This window comes from Erithacus rubecula (genome assembly GCF_903797595.1).
Source record: "Erithacus rubecula genome assembly, chromosome: 1".
Lineage (NCBI taxonomy): Eukaryota > Metazoa > Chordata > Aves > Passeriformes > Muscicapidae > Erithacus > Erithacus rubecula.
In genome coordinates, this window is record NC_136658.1 from 109,647,666 (window position 1) to 109,670,204 (window position 22,539).

The following is a 22,539-nucleotide window of genomic DNA, read 5'->3' on the forward strand; positions in this document are numbered from 1 at the left end:
GTAAAATTGGTGTGTGGAATCCACAACAATCTGTGTTTGGCTGGCTGAAAATTTGCAGTTTTGGGAAATTGATGCTTTGACCAGATGCCCAGCTCAGACATGGATACCAACAAGAAAGATGGAGAGGGACTCAGCAAAGGTGTGGAGTGACAGGACACAGGGAGTGGCTTCAGAGTGACAGAAAGTGGCATTAGATGGGATATTGGGAATTAGGAATTGTTCCCTGTGAGGGGCTGGGATGGAATTCCCAGAGCAGCTGTGGCTGCCCCTGGATCCCTGGCAGTGCCCAGGGCCAGGATGGACACTGGGACAGTGGGAGGTGTCCCTGCCATGGCAGGGGATGGAATCAGGTGATCTTTTAGATCCCTTCCAACCTGTAACTTTGCTTTTCCTTCCCCTTTCATCTGGCTTTTCTCTTTACCTTCATTCTATATCTTACCTGTGTAGTAGCCTATCATTATTTATTATTTTCTGGTCATTAAATTGAAAGAATAACCTCTGGCACAGCTGTGACAGTCACACTCCTCACACTTTGCATTCAGCTTGTGCTTTGTATCTATTTCCCTTCAGTTTGTGTCTCTTCTGTATTAGCTGTAAACATTTTCTGACAAGGTCTGTCTAATCCTTTGCCTTAGTTCTATGCCCAAAACAACAGAGTCCATTTATTTATTGCATAAAATTCATTAGTAAATACTTTTGAGGCACTGGAAGGGTCCTTTTTGCTGCAGAATTACAGCAGTTTAAGTAGAAGTGCACAGTAGGAAGTGAGCACATTGTGACATGAGTGTTGCCCCACATCTCCCTCCCTGCAGATGCTCCTTCCATGGTCATGCCAGGTCTCACTGACAAATGTTTGTGTTTGGGTTTTCATTGCCCCCACTGCACAGCTGTGGGTTTGCATCTTTTATCAGCAGAAAAAATGAAAGGAGCCACATTTTTCTCTTTCATTACAGAGGCTGTGTCTCCCTCAAATCTGGTCAGATTCTTGATTTCATGGATTCATAGAATAGTTTGGGGTGGAGGGAACTTAAATTCCTGCCCAGTCTAACCTAACTTCCCCCTCTTTCTGTTTGAAGCCATTCTCCCTTGTTCTATCAGTACATTATTTGATCTTCCAGCTCTCCTGGATCCCTCCAGGTCCTGGCAGAGGCTCTGAGCTCTCCCTACAGCTTTTCCAGGCTGAGCACCCCCAGCTCTCCCAGCCTGGTTTCAGGGCAGAGGGGCTCCAGCCCTGGATTAACTCCATGACCTCCTCTGGCTCTTTCCAGCAGCTCCAGCTCCTCCCTGTGCTGGGACAGGGGCAGCTCTGCAGGTGGGGTCATACCTGACCAGGGCACAGGAGCAGAATTCCTCTTTTCCTGCTGACCAGGCCACAGTTTAGGGAAGAACATTCCAGTTGTGTTGATTCAACACCAGTTATTTTTTTTTCTTACCTCATGGACAGAAAGGCTGAAGTGATTTGTTCCTTCCTTACTTTTATTCCTTCAGATACAGAAACGGGATTTTAAAATGTCATGGTTCCATTTATCATTTCCTTGTATCACACGTGTCTCAATGAGTGCTTTTTATTCCTGTGGGAGCTCTGTGCATGGGTTTTCTTGGTCTGCTGAATAGCAGGAGCACTGGAGATTGCTCAGGTCAGCCCTGAACAAGCTCCTCAGGTTTTTCCTTCTAACTGAACAACATCCATCACTTCACTTTATGTAATCCATACTTTCATTTTATTAGATTGCAGAGAAGCATAAATGCTGTCTTTTTGCATTCATTACTGATTCAGCTCGAAATGCTGACCCAGTATAGCTTGAGGAGTCTATAAAATAAAGAGGGGGAAGTTTCTGGCTCTCAGACATATAAAGGTGTTCTTGGAAGCTCCAGACCCAGAACACAAATCAGTTAAGCCTCCTCGACAATTTTGAAACCTCAAATCCTTTGAAATAGTTGGCAACCTGCCTGTTTCATATTTACAGTTACACAACTCACAACTCTTCCCCTCTGTGACTTCTAAAAGTTCCTCCTTCCTTTTTTTTTTTTAATTTTTTTTTTTTCTCTAAGTCCCTGGGCAGCATCACAGCTCCTCTGCCTTCCCCCAGCCCTCCTCCCCTTTATCTCTCTCTCTCTCCTTAGTATGGCACATTGTTCTGGGGAAATGGGTTGTTTGGAGTTCACACTTTGTTTTCCTGCTGTTTTTCTGGGAAGCTGGACGTGGCACGAAAGATATGGGAACAGCTTGTAGGAAATGGGTTTGTTTGGGGAAACAATAAAAGAGAAACAGCCTGCATACCTCTCTGCCTCTCCTGGAAGGGCTGGATTACAGTATGGAAAGATATTTTTGGGGTCATTTTTAAGTACAACCCAAAGAAAAGCAAATCAAAATATTTTCTTTTAGCATATCCTAATCTTTGCATCCACCCAGCTTCATTTGTAGCAGTGTGCATTAAACACTTGTGAGGTGTGAGGAAAACCATCTTAAAGGTTTCTATTGCTGTGGTAAATGCAGTTCTCTCAGTTCTGGCCAGGAGGTTCTCTTCATTTGCATTGTCATTCTCAGTTCATTTTTCATCAATGGCAGCTGCTGATCTTTTTTTTTTTTTTTTTTTTTTTTTTTTTTTTTTTTCTTGTTGCTGTTGCAAAAACCAGTCAATGTCAGAGCTGCAGGGTTTGGCTTTTGACTGATCACTTTGGAAATCACAAGTTTGGAAGAAATATTGCCACAGGGAAAACCTGCAGGATTTTTCTTGCCACCACATCAAAGCTATTTCCACCTGTATTTTCCTTCTCTTCTTCATGTGTAAAATTAAAAATGGACCACAACCTGTTTCTGCTGCACATGACATCCAGCAGAGAGCCACAAGTTCCTACCATCAGAAAATTGATTTAGTTGGAAGATAAAGGTTAAATTTGGAAAGCAGACCTCTGAAAAAAAAGGGAAAATAATGAAACAGTTGAAATTTTTCTGAAGTAATTGTTTCTATTTTGTGATTTTGAAGTTTTTATTTAGAAAGACATTGCTTAAATAAAGTAATAAGAACTTAGTTTAAAAGCAAAAGCACCAGGTGTAAATAGGATTAGATTTTTTTAATATGGTGTCAGGAAGCAATTTGTTTTGTTATATGAGAGTTTCTTTTTGGGATGATTCTGTTTTAATTTATTTTTTATTTATTTAATTTAATTTATTTAATTAATTTATTTGGGGACAAACAAAGAATGTTTGTCTGCCAAGAAACATTTTCTTCTTACCTATTGGTTTGGCTACTCCTATAAAATAAATCTATAAAAAATAAATACCAGTCTTTTAGACTGATTGTAGTTAATATTGATGAGCTTAAACAAATATCCTTATTTTGCACCAGTTCAGCAGAGCCAGTTAAATATCCTTAAAGAAAAGCAGGCACTTCACTTTATTGCTGTTTCACTAAACCCTCTCTTGTGTGTGTCTTTGCACACAAAGAAATGACTTAATGCTCTGACATTCAACCCTGTCTTAATTTCATTAGTCATGTTTTGTGGCAGACAGCTGAAATAATGTGTACAGAAGTATGAATCAAGATATTCATTATAAACAATTATAGGAAAGTATGCTGGGCTATACACTGCAAAGGTTATCGTGACAGGAAGTCATATTTTACATACACAGTGGGCATATTTGGAAAGTTCATTCTGAATTTAGAAGGATTACCCATCTGAGCAATATTCCATATGCTCCTGGAATGAGGAATACCATGAGAGGCATGCAATATTACATATGTACATATCCAGTGTATACATGGAAACTCCAGAATAAAAGGTGTCTGAGGAAAAGGAAGGGAGAATAATGTAAACAAAAGATTTTCTGCTCCAGTCCTGTGCAAAAATGGAGAGCACTGTTAACAGAGTAAATTTTTAAAAAACAGTATGGATTTGTGGTTTAATTCCTGTTGCCTGATGTGGAAATGTGAGTAAAATATATAGAATTAGAGAATCAGGGGATGGTTTGGCTTAGAAGGGACCTTAAAAATCTTCTTGTTTCCACTCTTCCATGGGCAGGGACACCTCCCACTGTCCCAGGCTGCTCCAGCCCCAATGTCCAACCTGGAACTGAACATTCCAGGGATCCAGGGGCAACCACAGCTGCTCTGGGCACCCTCCCAGGCAACAATTATCTCAGGACAAAATACACTTGGAATTAAAAAAAAATCTATACAAATAAAGAGGGCTTGGGCAGCATTTGCAGGAGGTTTCAGGCAAGGAGATCCATGAGAGTTGAATGTGCTCAGTGCTCTCTAAAGGATGAAGTGAGAGTTTTAAACACACGGAAAGGTGAGCACAGACACCCACCTGAGATTTGCTCCCACACCCAGCAGACACCCCTTTGTTCCCCTGTGATTTCCTTGGGGTGGGGGGGGGACATTTGAAGCTGAGCCTGCCCTGTGTGTGCAGTTTTTTAATTTTCCAGCAGGAAGATGAGTGACCCTTTCCTGACACAGCCACGCTCAGCCTGGCGTGTGCACGTGCACAAACACCACGCACAGACCCTGCAGGGAAGGGATGGCTCAGGAGCAGCTCACTCCATGGCCTCCATCCAAGTCTTATTTCCCTAATGCTCTCAGGCATTCCTAAAAAAAATGGAAAGGAAGCTCATTTGGATGCTTTTTTTTTTTTCAGGTTTCCTCAATGCAGTGGCTGTAAAGATCTCTTCATTCCTTGCCATACATTTCTATTGCTTTGCTGATGGGTTTGTCCTTGGTACATGCTGTGCTTTAGGGAGAGGTATTTTAACACCTGGGTTATTTTTACTTTAAAATTTCCTTAGAAATAGAGGGTGGGATTCTCTAAAAATGTGCATGTGTACATATACTTAAGAGTGTGTGTATCTAAATGTGTGTATATATATATATATATATGTATGTGTATATATATTAATATATACATATATATGTTTGTATATTTATACATATATATGTATACATGCAAGTGTGTGTATATATATATATATATATATATACACACATATATATATATGCATATATTGCATATATAAAATATGAGTGCATAATTATATGTAAAATATATCTATGGTAGGCCAATCCAAACAAGCCCAACCCAACCCAACCCAACAAATACTAAATGCAGCAGAACAAATTATAAATAAAAAATAAAATATAAATTATATATATATATAAATACATATATATATATATAATATAAATATATAATCTTGTAGTTTTCCTTAGATGGTAGGGAAGAGAGTTGTAAATGTTACCATAACATTGAACAGATCTTTTAAATAAGGCTAAAATAATCATGTTAAAATTTTTCTCAGTGAAGTTTCCAAACTTTATTGAGGGTAGTTACTGTGTACAAGGAAAAGCTTTAATTCTGGACAGTGAAAACTCTGATTAACACAGTAATTCTTGAAGAAACCCCAGCTGAACTGCTGGGGGTGCAAATGATTTTAAGAGGAAACACAAAATGGATAAGATTGATGCTCTAGAGTGGGATCAGTGCCTTGTTTTGGGCACTTTTTGGTCTCAAGACTTTCTCTCAAGGTTCTTCCCCAATATAATTTTGATCTGTTAGCTCCTAGCAGGTGTGTGCAACCTCAGTTCCCTTCCTATTGGGTTTACAAACCTGCAACCTGCTTTGCAAAACAAATTTTTGCTGGAAAGGTTGATGAAAAAACACTCAAGGTGTTTATATTTTTTAACAAAGTAGAATATTGGCTGCTCCTTCAGATTGATATAGTCTTGTATCTGAAAAGCAAAGGAGCAGCAACAGGCTGAGATAGAAATTAAAGGGTTCTACATCCAAGTTTTCCCAGTTTTTGAGGCATTTTGAAAGCCTAGAAGTTAACAGCCAAGCATGGAGGAGCAAAAGAAACTTGAAGCTTTCAAAGTTTATAATTGACAATACTTTCAAGATGAAAAGGAAGAAAAGTCTATTGTATTGACTGAAAAAAAAAAGTCATTCAAACTTCACTGCTCGAGCTCTTTCCATGGATGGAAGTGCTAAAATAAGCATACAAAGCTCCAGTTTCATTAAAAATGCAATATATTGTATGCAATATACAATCTGCAGGATATATTTGTATTGTTTCCAGCTCTGGTGATTTAAGGTTGACATAATCATTCAGGAATACATATTCTGATCATTGTGCTGCTCCAACCCTGCACCTTCTTCGTTCAGCCCATGGTGCAGCTGCTAAAACTGGTGTTGTCTCAGTTTTTAAGTATTTTTCCTCTTCCAGGAGAAGATTTTTGAGGTCCACTTTCAAGCAGCTTGAAGCCCCACTAAGGTGTTGAGAAAGTTGAAACAGGTGCAGGGTGGAAGTTTTCATCTCTGTGACATCTATAAAAAGAGTTTCCTACTTCCATTTATTAAATCTTGGCTTGGTGTTAAACTACTCATTTGCACTTTGCTGGCAGATGAAAACTGCAGGTGAAATAATTGATTGGGAAATGGCCACTCTTTAAATCAGGTGCTGTTGCTTGCTCTGGAAGTTTCTCTATCAGTGTGATATTTAAGTGCAAACACAGCACCCAGCTTGGAATGAGGGAGATACATTTTTTAGGAATTCTGACCAAAGTTTCACCATCTGCAATAACAGAATGGGGATTTTTTATTTTCTGAAGCACTCGCAGACGTGGAGTTGAATGGCTCATGCTGCAAATATTACCTTGCTGTTTGCTGACATTTCAGGAATGACAGTTTATTAGAAATTGGGATAAGGCACCAGGGCCTGCATTTGAATTTATAGTGTTTCAGAATTTGTTCATTAAGACACAAAATATGAAGCCTTTGGGCTTAGCCAGGAGGGCTCTGCTTGGTGAAGTCAGAATTACGCAAAGAGAGCTGCAGGATCAGCCTCAAACATCTGCTGCCTTTTCCCAGAAATGAACCTAGCCTGCAATTTCATAACATCAGCTTGATGGATGCTTGATTATTCCTTTTTTCAAGTGGGGCTCCAAACATCCTTGTATTTTTCTCAGCAAGAGGTGAGGAGAGCTGATAAGTGGCAGCAGCGGGTCTGTGTTTGGATTAACACGGAGTCTCCAAGTGCTCCCTGAAAGGAGAGGGGGATGTTGGCTGAGCTGGCAATCAGATTCTCATGGGTGGAGGTGAGGACAACATCTGTCTTTCCTATCTTGTACTTGCCAAGGCTTTTTGTTGTTCCTGAACTCTCCTCATGAATATAATATGTGGGTTTTTGTCTGATCTAATGAATCCAGGACTCAGAGATTTAGAAGGAAAACATATTCCAGATGTGTGTTGCAATTCCTGACTCAGGTGACTGCATTTTAAGCAGTAACCTTTTCCAGCACGTTCCCCACACCATATTGAATATCCTCCTCCTGCAAACGGTCAGGAGAGCCTTGTACAAGCATCGTGATTAATAAGCCACAGCAAGGCTGAAACATCAATCATTTGCCTTTTGTTTCAGCCGATTGCTGCTGGATGCAATGAATCCCAGGCTCAAAGGCTTGGCTTTGGGGCAGGGCTGCAGGCTGAGGCTCTTGGAGCAGTTCAACCCCAGCTTGTTTCCTGGAGCAGTGGTGCCTGTTGCAGATGTGAGCAGAGTCAGGCTGGAGGAGCTCCCACTGCTCGGGGAGGTTCTGGTGTCCAGCTTCCCTGTGCTCTCTGTTCCAGCCTAGAAATGACATTCCTGTTTGGAATTAGGTTTTCACTCCAGATGAGCAGCTTCCCAGAGCAAACAAGAGTGATTTGGTCAAATCTTTTGCACTGCATCCTCTCCTCCACACTCTCACCTGGCCTTTCTTTCAGCTGTAATTCAATTTACCAATGTTAGCAGGTATACAAGGGATACCAAGAGCATGGAAACACTTAAGCAGCTAATTGCATGGCCTTAATGAGAACCATCTTCCCTCAGAAAAGGCAGGTCCTCTCCAAATGTGACTGTTTATTAGAAAGTTTTAACATCTGCAGAACACACGCTGGTGTGTTACAATTAATCCTCATAATAAACACTTGGGTGAAAGTTTTCATATAACAGCTTTTGGTCTAATTTAGAATGAAAATAAGTTGCAGTATGTCAGAATTCTTTTTTAGGACAGAGAGGTTTTTTCTGACCAACTGTAGACATCTGAGAAGTGATAAGAAACAGCCCATGTCTGAATGGATTGTGGCTGTGGGGAGGTCAAAGCTTGTGCCTACCTATGATTATCATGAAATCAGATTAGAAAAGTAAAGTCTGTTTACACCAATGAGGAGAAATATTATAAAACTGGTGTCAAAAATAGATTGTATTAATGCAATACATATGGCAAAGTTAATTAAAAGTTCTTTATTGCAGTGTTGTTGTAAGCCAAGGGTAACAAATCCTTTTGGGAGTCTGGGAATGCTGCTTGAAGAAGCAAAAAATGCATTTTTTTTTCTGTAGCATCTCAATGTACAATGAGGGGTTTTGTTGTGTTTGTGTTTCCTCATTCATGCTCCTCCTTGGGTGCAGTTCTTGTCCAGCCTGGCTTTGGACACTTCCAGGGATGGGGAATTCACAGTTTATCTGGGCAACCTGTGCCAGAGCCTCACCATCCTCACAGCCAAGGATTTCTTCCTAAAATATAATATAAACCTGTCCTGTTTCAGTTTAAAACCATTGCTCATGAAAAAAAAAACCAACCCAGTTCACAATGGAAAACCATTGTCCATTCTAACAGAGCACTTTAAAATCCTGCTGCTGTGTTTATTCCCCAATATCCCTCATCCCAAGCAAATTCTGCTGCACAACCACACACACCTTATTGTCTTGTGTAGCCATTTCTTAAGTTTGACCAAACTTTAGAGAAAAAAAAAAAAAAAAAAAGTCTTTGTCCTTAGTTCCTGACATTGCATTTAAAGGAGAGGGCAGCTTGCATGTGCTTCTTATGATGGGAACTACTTCAATCACATTTCCTGTAACTTCATGTTTCTAGGCCAAGTAATCCAGCATTTGATTAAGTAAACACCTTTGTCCTAATGACTTTATGCCTACTTTAAAGGCGTTGCTGTAGCTATTGTTCTGCAGATTTGTCAGTCTGTTATTCTTTTTCATTTTTTTTTAAAAACTTATCAGTGGAGTGTAAGTCAAAACCAAATAAAGAAATCGTTCTGTTCTTTTATCATCAGTACAGAAAGTCCAAGGGAGAAGCCAGGTTTGGCATAGTACAAGCAATTAAAATATGAAAGGAATATAATGAAGGAACGTGGGTTTGTTTGGATTTTGTGGGGGGATTTTTTGCTGTGATGTCATGAGAGGAAATGTGTGGAGAAAGGAAGATGAAATAAAGAAAATTTATGTTCAGTACTGGCCTCAAATACAAACAGCTCTGCTTCACAGAGTTGTATGAAAGACCCTGCCCACCTTCTCCTTTGAGCTCCATGTGTTCTTTTCTTCATATCTCTTTACTCCAGACATTAATTACTAGAAATTTAAGGCTTCATTTCTGAGATGTCATGAGGATATGTTGCATCATGTAAAATGCAGGAAGATGATCCATTCACTGCTAAAATTATTGCCAAAAAGTACAAACCTTTGCAAAACTGAAAGAAACCTGTGCTTCATCTATTTTGTAATAATTATTAATGTTTACATTTCTTTATCCCACTTATGATTTCATGTTGCCAAACTTTTCCAGAGACAGCATTAATATGGATGAGAAAAAGAGATTAACATGTAAATGAGTAATGAAAAGCATTTACTAGGAACAGAACTGGCATCCATATGTAATAAAACCTTGCCAAACATTGTCAGTATTAATAGCTTTGTTTACATTTGTATGTGGCCAGACCCTGCCACTATTTTTTCATGATGGTGAGTTCTGACAATTCTTGTATTAGATTGCGTCCAGGAGCTTGCATTTGCAATTATAACACAAAACAGATTCTGAAGTCCCTGTATTTAGGAAAGAAAGGACCCACACTGTTTTCTGTTAGCAGTTCCAGGACAGCAGTTTGCTGTTGGAGCCTTCCTTTCACAGCTCAGAGGTTGGGGACACCAAGTTATGGCCATTATCAGACATTCCTGTATTGCTGGGTGCTGTTTCCATGTTTTTACCCAGGATGAGCTTCAGGAGTGGCTCTGTCAGGTTGGTTGTTCAGCAAACCTGGGTCTCATAAGGTCAGTGGATTCAGAACATCCTGGACCAGAAATCCTCTTCTTTTAAGTGGATTCTGGAGCTGGAGCCAGGCTGGGACAGCTGGGGATGCTCACCTGGGGAGGAGAGGAATTCAGGGAAACCTCAGAGCCTCTTCCAGAGCCTAAAGGGACTCCAGGAGAGCTGGAGAGGAACTGGGGACAAGGGATGGAGGGACAGGACACTGGGAATGGCTTCAAAGTAGGATTTGATGGGATATTGGGAATTAGGAATTGTTCCCTGGGAGAGGCCGGGATGGAATTCCCAGATTTGCTGTGGCTGTCACTGGATCCATGGAATGTTCATTTCCAGGCTGGACACTGGGGCTGGAGCAGCCTGGGACAGTGGGAGGTGTCCCTGCCATGGCAGGGGTGGCATTGATGCCCAAAGAGGCTCCCTGGAACAGAGGCTGGACAGTGTTAAAGGAATAAAGTAGGGATTTATTTAAAAGCCTTTAAAGGATTCACCTTGGGCAGTGCAAGAGCCTGGCCAAGGCTCTACCCAGGATGAGCCCCAAAGTCCTGAGTTTTCACACTTTTATCAGTTTTGGTCCATTTCCATATTGGGGTTCATTGTCCAATTCCAGCTCCAGGTTCTGCAGTCCCACCCTCCCAGATTCTCTCCTCCATTTGCTGTTTGCACTTTTTGGGGCTGAAGCTGCAGCGTGTCCTTGGTTCTGGGGCTGGACAAGGATTGTTTTGTGTGACTGAGCTGGGAGGAGAACTTGTGACACTCTGTATGGAGTTCAGAGTTATACAGTAATTCAGTGCAGAATCTGAAAAATATAAAAGCTAAAACTTAAGGCATCAGACTGAGGTGATATTTTAGTTCCCTTCTACCCAAACCATTCTTTGATTCTCTGATTTAAGATCTCTGAGAGGAAGAAGAGGCTGAAGAAGGCATGAGGCTGATTCCAGCATGGTCCACCTTCTCTAGTTGTGCTGACTCCTCAACATCTTGCAGAGTTTTGGTGGCTGGTGCAGCTTTTGTCACCCAGGGAGGGGAGATCAGTGTCCTGCTGTCCTTCTGTCCTTCCAGCCAGGCCAGCCAGGACAGGAGGGTGAATGTCAGAGGCTGAGTGCTCATTAATGAGCCTCCACAAAGGGCCTGACCCCCAGCACACAAAGCTGGCAGCAGCTCAGTTATTGCTGCAGAGCCTTCCCAGACCTGTCAGCGAGCTCTAGCTGATAACCAGCAGGATGGAGTGCAGATGAGTGCTATTAAACCACAGCTACACTCAGGCTCAGCCTGCTTTCTCCATGAATTTTGCTCTGAAATGTGAAGTTTAAGTCTGTCTCTTAGGCTCATTTATGTCTGTCTTGTTTTGTGTCTGTAGTTGTAGATATTCACACAGCCCTAGGTAATTGGGTTCATGTTTCCAGCATTTACTATGCTTGTCAAGAAGTTTAAATGTTTGCACTTTCCCTCTTCAGGGAACATGAGCACCCATAGTACAAGCAGTGTTTGTTGTCATTAGCAATGCCAATTAATAGACAAACTTTTTTTCTTGTTGTTCTTTACATTTATACTTATCCTAAATATCCATAAATTCACTTACATTAGGTGGAGTCATTTTTAATAGGAACCAGAAAAATTTGCTTTGTTTCACTTGTGTGGGGGAGGATGAGAAATAAATCCATGGTATAGTGCTTGATGCCTGTTTCGAAAAGGACCATGGTAAATGGTTTACAAAGTTAAATAATGTTTTATTTGCAATCGGTATCAGCTTTGCTGTGTATAATTCACACTTCAATGTACTTACTGGAGCTAACTCTTCCAAAATTAACAATTTATTGCATGTTTTTCATCTCATGGGTTGGGGCAGAAAAGAGGGAACTGTGCATTCAGTAGTATCAGGCATGGGGATGCATTGTGATCATGTAGCCAGGTTGTGTTTTTGCACATATATACATTTAATTTTGAGGAGTTAGTTCATGAAAAAATCTCATGGGCTGCTTGTCCTTCCAGTGTAATATCTTCTTTCTTTAGTTCTTGTTGCATGATCCCTGCTACTTTATTACCCAAGCACATCAGGTTCCCTGCTGTCTCTCAGTGCAGCCAGGGAAGAATCCTTGGGGACCAAGGGACCAGTGTCCATCTCCCCCCACACCTCCTTGCCTGCAGGTTTCCTCAGAACAGGCTCTTCAGAAAAGCTTCAGACCACCAGCAGCAAAAGTTTCTGGCATGAGAGGCATGACAGAAAGGAGAGGTGTTATTCTGGCATCATTTTTGTCTCAGATCCAAAGAGGCAGATGAAGCTGGCTGCAGGTTGGTGGGAGAGTGTGCAGAGCACAGAAGGAAGGGTGATAACTGGTGGCAGCCCAGAGGTGATCTTTGCACTCAGGTGACATCTGAAAACCAGCAGTAAAAAGGTGCAGAGCACTGCCTGAACTCTCTGTTGGTGTTAGAAATTGAATCACGAGTCTCAGGGTGCTAGAAGGGCCTGAGATCCCACTCCCCAAACCCTGGGATTAAGGGGTGATCTCAGTTTTCACAAGCAGTAGGAAGCGGGGAGTGATGTCCCCACCTTTGCAGCTGCAGAGCAAACTGTGAATATCAGCAGAGTGCACCCCAGGGGCTCACAAACCAGGTGGATAAAAAGAAGGAGGGATATAGAATCACAGAGCATCCAGGGTTGAAAGAAACCCACAAGGATGAAATCCAGCTCTTACTCCTGCACAGAACATCTGCAAGAGTCACAGCACGAGTCTTAAAATGAGCAAACACTGATTTTTAGAGCAGTGTGTGACTGCTGCAGCTTGGCAAAGCCCTCTTCCAGGGAGGGTGGGAGCCTGCAGACAGCCACCCACCCTCCATGGATGGGGAGCTCCCATCCCTTTTCTCTCTCCCTTCTCTGCTGACAGGAGCATTTCTGGCTGTCAGCAGCAGAGCTGGCAGGAGCACAGCCCACCCAGGCTGCCCCAAGCCTGGCTCAGCATCCCCCTCTCCTGATCCTTGGCCCCCACACTGCAGCCATGGCCAGCTGGCCCAGCTCCCCCAGCTGCTGTCTGGGCTGGGGGATTGTCCCCCAGGGGCAGGGAGGAGGTGTTAGCTGCCCCCCTGCTCCATTCTGGACCAGGATGGAGTCACACACTGGGCTGTGTGCTCTCACACTCACTGAGCTTGGAAAAGCCCTCCCATCCCCACCTTGGCACCTGTGGGAGTCCAGGGTGTCCCCCTGGGTACCCAGGACTGGATTGAAACCCCTGGGAAAAATCACCATAATTGCAGGAAGAATTACAAGTCACAAAAAAATAAGTAGAGTGTAAATTAGATTATTAGAAGGTAGAAAAGTGAATTTTTAGAAATGTTTATATTAGGGGGTTTGGAGGATTTTGGGTGTGGTATGTCTTTTCTTTCTTCTTCTTCATGCCATCCATGTTCATGCCAGGATGGCATCACTGGATTGGTCTGGGACAAAGTGTAATAAAATTGCCATGTATTGGAAAGTAATTGTAAATATTGGGTACATAATTTATAGTATAAAAGATAAGACCTGCCCTCTGGCAAGCAGTGTGCCTTGGATCTCCATGCTGTTAGTTAGAGAAAAAATTTCTTAGTTAAGAAACAATAAATAACCTTGGAAACTCCTGAAAACGGGCTCCTGACTCTTCTCCAGTGATCAGGCTGGGAAAACCTGAACTCTAAACCACCATCATGTCCTGCTGTGGGGAGCCCAGGCTCAGGAGAGCCCACAGACAGGGACAGCCACTGAGTGCCACATCCAGGCTCTCCTTGGACACCCCCAGGGATGGGACTCCAACCTGTGGGCACCACTGATGGCCCAGGCAGAGTTTGCCAGGCCTTTTTCAGGTTCTGAGCTCTTTTTCTCAGGCTGGGAGGTTTTTTTCAGCTCTATCTGAGCCTTTCCCAGGATGGTAACTTTCTGGTAAACAGAAAGGAATTAATAAACAGGGATTAACACCTGGTGTTGACTGAGAAACAGTTTTGTGTTGTATGTGACAGGAGATGTTTTCTCCTGTTGTCCAATGAATTACAGTCCTGTGTGAGACTTGTGAACCACAGTATAAATATGGTTCAGTTTTTAATAAAGTGCTTCTTTAGCTTCTCACACTTAAGTCACTGTTGGTATTACACATGACTCTCTGCATATTGCAACACAAACCTCCCCTGCCAGTGCTTGAATTTGCACCCTTATGCCCCTTTCCCACCTTTCTGAGGTGCATTTCCTCAGAATTCTGCTTTTGGAGGGTGCCCCTGAGCTGTGCAGGAGTGTGGCAGCCTAGCCCTGTCCTGGTGCCTGGGGAGCCTCCTCCCAGCTGGGATGTGTCCCTGCAGGAGCTTCAGCTCTTCCCACACTTCCTGATGGATGTGGTGGCCACAGCAGCATCCCTTGATGGCCCAGGCAGTGCTTTGCTCACGAGACTCAGCTCCAGTAGCTCAGGGAAGGAGCTGGTGCCAGCAGGAATGCTGCTCCAGCAGCTCTCATCCTGTGCATCACTGCTGAGACCCCACAGACCCGAGCCTGGCTGCACACCCTGCCCTCTCCTCTGTTCCCAGGTGTTTGGTAGTGTGTGTTTGTGCATCTGCCCAGCTGCTCTGGGAGGATCTCCCCAGGGAGAGGTTCCTTCCCCTGTCCTCCTGTCATCTGCTGACATCTGTCCCCATGGGTCCTCACCTTCAATGACAACAGTGCTGTGCCTAAAAGCAAATAGAACAGAACAGAATCACTGGGTTGGAAAAGATCTTCAAGAACATTGAGTCTAACCCATGCCTTGACAACTCAACTAAACCATGGCACTGAGTGCCACATCCAATCTTTTCTTTACACATCCAGGGATGGTGACTCCACCACCTCCCCGGGCAGACCACCCCAGTACTTATTTCTGTTAAAAAACCTTTTTCCTAACATCCAACCTAAATTCTCCTTGAAGCCACGAGGCTGCTCACCTGCCAGTGAGCTGGCCAAGCCCTTTTTTCCTGGTCAGGTTGTGATGGCCTGGCTTTGAGCAGGCTGCTCTGACCTGTGTGTGCTTTGCAGGAAGCGCTGTCGGTGGTGAGCGAGGACCAGTCCCTGTTTGAGTGTGCCTACGGATCCCCCCACCTCACCAAGACAGAGATGACAGCCTCCTCCTCCAGTGAATATGGCCAGACCTCCAAGATGAGCCCACGTGTGCCCCAGCAGGACTGGTTGTCACAGCCCCCAGCCAGAGTCACCATCAAGATGGAGTGTAACCCCAACCAGGTTAACGGGTCAAGGTAATGAGTGGTGGTGGCTCAGGGGTTTTAGTGATGGGTGTGGCTCAGTTGTCTAAATCTGTGTTTTTAGCACTATTTTAGGTTGCCCTGCCTTGGCCTGCCAGCCATGTTCAGGTGTTACAGAGTGCTATGGCCACAGACTTCTCGTGAGATTATGCAATACCTTTCCTATCCTGTAGATAATTTTTGGATGTGAGCTTGCTTTGCACACCAGATGAAAGAGCACATATTAAAGTTAATAAAATGGGGATTTGCTGTAGCCTGGAGCAGCACCTTGATCCATTGATGGGTGTGGTGTGTGTGATCTAGCACTCCATGGAAGTTTTCAAATCCAACAATTTGGGCAGTTGCCTTTGCTCCAAAGATAACCAAACAGGGTGGGAAACACTAGAAATAAAATCTTGTAATGGCAGAGGGAGTGAAGTATTGATATTTCCTTTTGTATTTACTGTAAACATAGTGCCAAAAAGTAGAGCTGGATTTAGGAACTCATGCTGAAAAAACAGCATAAATAGGGAGGCAGGCAGGGGAGTAGAAAGGAACAGAAATTTCTTTTGCTCACCTCAATGGGCCACAGAGTGTCTGTGTATTAACTGTAGTTTCAGGACATTTTTTGGGGGGAATGTCACTATAAAGGAGACTTGTATCAATTAGACTGCAAAGGTATTGCAGTGGATTTTTGGATATTGACTGGTGGCTCTCCCAAACTTTGGAGCACCTTGTGTGACATCTGAAAAAACACAAAGAGATTTTTTTTTTTTTCCAAGGAAACTATCCAAACAAGTGCTTTCCTGTTTGAAATGCCTGACTGTCAAAACAATTTTCCTTTGGTGTTGCTGTAGGGCAAAGGTCCAGAAGAGTCAGTTGCTGACAATTGTTGGTGATGTACCAGTGCTTCACATCTCTGTGTCACAAACACCTGTGCTTTAATCTCAACTCCCAGGATCAGTTGTTGAGGAAAACCTCAGCCCTGGGCTCTGTGGTTGCTGCTCACAGTTGCTGTGCTGATGTGATGAGCACCACAGGCAGGGTAAAGTGGTTTGCCAGCTTATCACACCTCCTGTGTTCTGTGGTGAGGATGGAAATTGTGCTGAAGTCAAATCACAATTTCCAGTCAGTAGTCAAAGATTTGAGATACGTGGAAATAAATGGTGAGAATTACAAAGAATTAGGGAAGTCTTCTCATAAGGCTGCTTGTTCAGAAGTTCAGGTGTCTTTAATCTGTTTCAATGTCTTTTTAATTAATTTTTTTTTTGTGCTAAGCAAATGCACAGGTATAATCACAAATAGTGTATTGATTCCAAATCAGTCAAGAAACTTTCTACAGCCTTCCCTGTTGAAAAATCAGTGCAGAGTTCCTAAGTGGAGACAAGGAAAATTCATACTTTGCTACAGTTCCTAAGGCATGACTTGCTGAAAAAGGAAAAAAAAAATCCTTACAAGCTAGGAAAAAAATATTAGCAGAAGAATAAAAAATATTGCATGTCCATAGTACACACAAAAATATTTTTCAATATTTATTGTCATTAAAAAACATAGTTTATTGCATCAGAGTTTTATTTTATAACTCATGCCTGAAAAAATAGAACTTAATACTACACTTTTCATGTAAAACTAACACTGCCAATCAACAAAAATAAATATGTTGTGGCATTTCTAAAACTCCCAGACATGTGTGTATGTAATATGTAGTGTTATTACACTCTGGGAGTTGAAATGTGGTATTTCTGGCAGTTTTAGGGAAAACAAGATGTGTATCAGATTGTGCTGCCCTGCCTTTCTGTAAGCTACTTTGCATTTTCCTTTCTGCAGAAGCTTTCTCTTTTGCAGTCCATACACCTATTTCCTTAAACAATATTATTAAATGGTAATAAAATGCCATATTTTCTGTCCTTTGGAGGAGGGTGTAAAAATTTAGGAGCATATTGAACCCCTCAGACATGCCCAGCTAAGCACCCACTCAGAGAAGGAATGTGCCCCCTCTGCTAGGACTTTCCCCATATAATTTAATTGTAATTTAATGTAATTGCTCTACATTAAATTCCAAAACTTAACAGTCTCAGAGCTGACATTCCTGTGAATATCAGAGAAAGGCCATTAGGATGAAATTAAGGGGTTATTTCAGTATGCTGAACAGGGATTAGCTACCCACTTTTCTTTAACAATAACAGTATTTTTCAAGATAAACCCTGCAGCCCAGTACCACAAAATACAACCTGGGGGCTTACCTTGAATTAAATAAAACAAGAAAAGTTTAAATTAAAGCTGTCATTTACCTGGCTGTTGTTGCATATATAATTCAGGTTGTCACAGGTGGTATCAAATTGAGTTTCTTTAAGCACATTAATTCTGTTCTTTCCAGGTACATAAATCTGATGAGACCTTTTGTGCTGCCCTACAGTCAGTCTTCCACCTGAATGTAACAATCCTGTTTCCTGCTATTTATTGCTCCTGGGTCAGGCCAAAGATTCACCCTGTAGTATAAATCTGGAGGTTACATATGCCACAATGTTATTTTGCTGTTTATTGTTCTTTATAAATTTTATCAAATTTGGCATGAGCAATTCTACCACAATGAGGGCAATTCATGTCATGCATTTAGAGAGAAATTCAGTCTGTGGAAATGCTCTCATGAGGCTCTGGGTACTGCTCAAACAACATTTAAATCCATGGATTTCCCAGTGATCTTGGAATACTCACCCATGGGTGGGACTACACAGGGCTAGCTTGGAATAATGATATTTACTGTAGGCAATCCATCTTTTTCAGGCAGGCTGAAGTGGAACACAGAGTCTTATTCAGGCCACAGATAAATTTCTCTTGCCATGAGCAGTGTGATGATTTCATTGAAGAAGTATTTTGAAAGTTAACTGCAGTGAAAGCACAGCAGAAGCTTTCCAACATCAGCTTGGCTGATAGAGAAGTTTTAAAGAAATGCCAGAAATAATTAGTTGTCCTTAGGATTTAATCATGTGCAAAATGTTGATCTAAGTGCTACCAGTTGTTGCTTGAAAACCATTTGAGAATGAAATTATCACTTAATACATCTTTTGTGCTGGCTCTTTGGGGAAATACCATTTTCTTTGCATGTAACTGCCTGAGTTTTCATCAAAGAGCCTCTGTACTCTCTGGGTTCAGAATGTCTGACATACAGGAGGACTTTTCAGAGCTCAGGGTGAACTTGAGTTTCTTTGCTGGTGGTTTTTTTTTCCCTTTTTCCCTTGATGTGAAGTCTCCTAAGGAGTAGATCCTTTGTGCCATACAAGCCATCAAACTGGGATGGGGAGCCCTTGAGGTGCCTTGTGCTGTCAAGGTGTGTGACATCTGCTGTGCCCAGGCACTGGGGAGGGAGAATCCATCCATGTGGAGCTCTGTATTCCAGCAGATCCATCCTGCTCCCAGGCTGGCAGCTTAATGCCTGCATTGTGGTGTGGTACTGGTGTGTGAGGTTCCAACCTCCAGTGCTCTGGGCACCAACTTGGTCTGGGTATCTTCTAAAACGAGCAAAGCAGCTGATAGTTGCTAAAAGATTATTTATTGCAGAAGCACATCAGTCTCAAAGGCACAGCCACAGACATCAAAGTCCAGGGTAAGTTTTGGTGTAAAGTCCCCAACAGGAGTAGGAGCTGCTCTTGTCAAAGGTCCCTGGGAGCTGATGTTGCTGCAGCAGCTCCTGTTTTCTTCTGGGTGTTGATGATGATGGTGAGCAAAAGCAAAAAGAAAAGCAATGGCAGGAAAAGCAGGAAAAGCACCAACTCTCCCCAATACAAACTCTAATATAGAATCTTCCCAACAAGCTAAGACACAAACTCAGACCACCACTGCTTAACCTGTTAGACACACTAGGTTATGTATAGACTACACATACAGCCTACCTTGTTCTATCTGAAAAATGTCAGCAATATTCTTACTAGAGCTCTGTTATGTCTAAGCACTGTCTACAACCATGGTCCTGGAGCTTCTCCTGAAAACATCAGTGTTTTTCAGCCTTCAGAAGAACTCACACTTCCACATTGGTATCTAAACCTTTTACTTGCTAAAAGCATTAGAGCTCATACTAAAACTTACTGACTGACTGACTTGTTTTAAAACTTAAACTTACACCTCTGCTTTATATGTGATTGGCTTAATGTACTTCAATCCATCCACAGGCTTTAATTCAATCCCTGCACTCTGATTTCTCTCTGAAAAATTCAGAGATCCCTGACTCACTAACTCCAACACTGGTGGATCTAATTAGAGCTTTTAAGCAGCTCCAGATAATCACAGAACCATTGGATCATGGAATTGTTGGGGTTGCCATCCCCAAGGCAGGGTCACCTGGAGCAGGTGGCACAGGAGCACATCCAGGTGGCTTTGGAATTCCTCCAGAGTGGGAGACTCCTTGTTCTCCCTGGGCAGCTGTTCCAGTGCTCTGCCACCCACAAAGCAAAGGAATCCTTCCCCCTGTTGAGGTGGAGCTTCTCATGGTTCAGTTTATGGCCATGGATCCTCATCCTGTCCCTGAGAATTCTGTCTTGAGCCCACCTGGTGAGCAGGTGGAGGGGCAGGGCTGATGTGCATCCACCACCCTGACATCACTTGTTTTCCCAAGGCACAGCTTTTTCCAGCCCTGGAACACAACCCCAGGGTGGGGGCATGGAGCCACATCCTTCCACATCTGGTGGCACACCACTGGCATCCAGCCTGGCATTCCTGGGAAACCTCAGCTCAGACTAAACAAGCCTGGCCCAAACCCCCAACAGCCCATGGAATTCTGTCTCCAGTGATGCCATGATGATCCTTTTTACCTTTTCTTTTTGTATACCTTCTATATATTCTCAATATCCTTAGCATACATGCTTGTAATTCTTTAAACCTGATATCTCAACATAATCCTAGTATTCTACTAAGCCAAAAAGTCCAAACGTTAAAAAACCTGTTATGGTATTAAAAAATCAAAGTCCTCTCTAAAACATATCCTATAAACTAAAATTAAGCCTATCTAAAAATAAAAAACTTTAAAATATAAAAATGTTGCACTATTCATTTAAGACTCTCATTAAAGCATCCTTTTAAATATGCTAATTTACCAAATGTGTAGAATTATATATGCAATCTATGATATATATACACATTTCAACATATTCAGTCTTAACAAATAATTACACCATGAGAATCCTTGTAAATTACCAAAATAAAAACCCTTTATCTCTTAACCATATCTAAAACCACAGAAAAGGGCAGAGCTGGGAAATGTGTCCTAAGAAGATGATTTTCCTTATTGGAGCTGCCTGTGTAAAGCATTATTAATTCTGGGTGAGAAGACACTGATTATCTCAGACTGGTAATCCTTTTTCCCAGTGACTGGGGGGTTGGTGGAGTGGCTCCTACCAAGCTAGAAAATGGCAAAATCAGGATGTGTGAGTGCTTCAAGAAGCTCCTCTTTGCTCTCAAAATCCCCCAGCTTAACTCGAGCACTTGCCTGTGTGTGGGGGCATGTTTTGGCTCTGTTCTTGAGGCAAATATGTTGCCAAGGAGAAAAACAAACTCAACTCACTAATACTGCAACTATTTTATTTTTTTGGAAGCTTTTTGGGGGGTGCTGGTCTGGCAGGTGGTAAATAAGAAGCTTTCCAGTCTGGGATAATGGGCTTATTCATAATTATCATGGCTACATTTGGGATTGACCACTGAATTCCCAGCAACCAGACTTTCAGATGGGCAGTGAAATATAAAAATAATCTTCAAATAATGACATAGGGCCCCACAAGAGTTGTGATCATTGTCATTATTTAGGACTATTGACATCTTTGCTTTTTCATTTCCTGTGGAGGGTTTACTGTGTCCAGAGCACTCAGAGCTGGTGTTGAGTTTTTTCCTCTGCCCTGTCATTAGTGGGTGTTTCATTTTGATCAGGGCAGCATCAGTGGGAGTGTTCAGTATTTAAGGTTCAGGAATAACTTTTTAAGACAAAACAGAAGGTAAAGAAAAGTGGCTAATCATGAGCTGCACCCTCACAGCCCCTTAGTGCTAATCATGAAAATCAGCAGACATTCCACAGACAAGGGGGATTATGGTTTCCATACAAGATGTCACTTCTGTTTATGCCTGGCATGCTCTATTTTCCTGACTTTCTAAATGATCCCTGCCCACAAAAGAAGGCACATGTGGTTTGGGAAGGGCCCCATCTCCTGGTATTTCATATTTTACCAAACCACAAATACAACAGACTTACAAGCTCTTGAAATGAAATACAATTTGAGAAATGTAATCCATTACCATCATAATAGAATTCCTATAAAAATAATAAAAGAAAAACAGGAGAAAATAGGTCCTGAAAGTTATAGGCCAACTGGGAAGTCGTTGTGGCTTTGGCCTTGCTATCACCATGTCAAACCTCAGCCTTGTCCCAGGCAGCAATCTAATTGTAAATTATGTATATACAGAACATCATTTCTTAGCTTTGGCTTTTCGTGACCCCCTTCCCTGCTTTCCCTTTCTTCACTCCAACCTGACACGTAAGAAATATTGAAGTGTTTGCACTAATGGAGAAATGACAACGTGCAGTCAAACTTAAACCAGCTGTTTCCCCACACTGGGAGCACAAAGAGCCAGGCTGGGAATATTTATAGCTTGACTGGCCTCTAGTGAGCCAGACACTGACTGCCTGCATTTGCCACCATGGCCTTGAGGCTCAAAGCAGCTGTGGGTTGCAGGGTAGCTGGGGAAAGCTAAGGGGAAGGAAATAAAAAAGAAAATGAAAAGATTGAATTAGCCAGTGATTGTTTGATTGGAGTGTACAGTTGGTAAAAAAAAAGCTTGGTGTTGTGTTGCAGAAAGCAGCTCTGTGCAGAGAGGAGCCAGAGGTGCCTCCAGGTGACATATCTGAGTGACCCTCGGGGTTAAGGGATCCCCAGGTAACCCAGGGCACCCCACACAGAGGTGTTTGCCCCAGCTTTGGGTGCTGTGCTGGCAGGGGGATGCCCCATTCCAGCCTCTCCATGGTCCAAGCTGGGGCTGCTGGTCCATGGAAAAACCTGCATGGAGCAGAGCCATGACTGAGTGACCCAGGGGGGACTGCACCTTTTTTCCTTTCCTTTCCCTTTCCTTTCCTTTCCTTTCCTTTTCCTTTCCTTCTTTCCTTTCCTTTCCTTTCCTTTCCTTTCCTTTCTTTCCTTTTTTCCTTTCCTTTCCTTTCCTTTCCTTTCCTTTCCTTTCCTTTCCTTTCCTT

At 42.5% G+C, this 22,539-nt stretch overlaps 1 protein-coding gene across 1 annotated transcript in view; it reads left to right on the top strand.

Moving 5' to 3' along the window:
- ERG (ETS transcription factor ERG) overlaps positions 1 to 22,539 on the top strand; it is a 119,503-nt gene that overhangs the window by 87,607 nt on the left and 9,357 nt on the right. Inside the window, exon 3 of the mRNA XM_079298202.1 lies at positions 15,109 to 15,328. Within this exon, the coding sequence (XP_079154328.1) occupies positions 15,109 to 15,328 (220 nt within the window). The remainder of the gene's footprint in view (positions 1 to 15,108; positions 15,329 to 22,539) is intronic.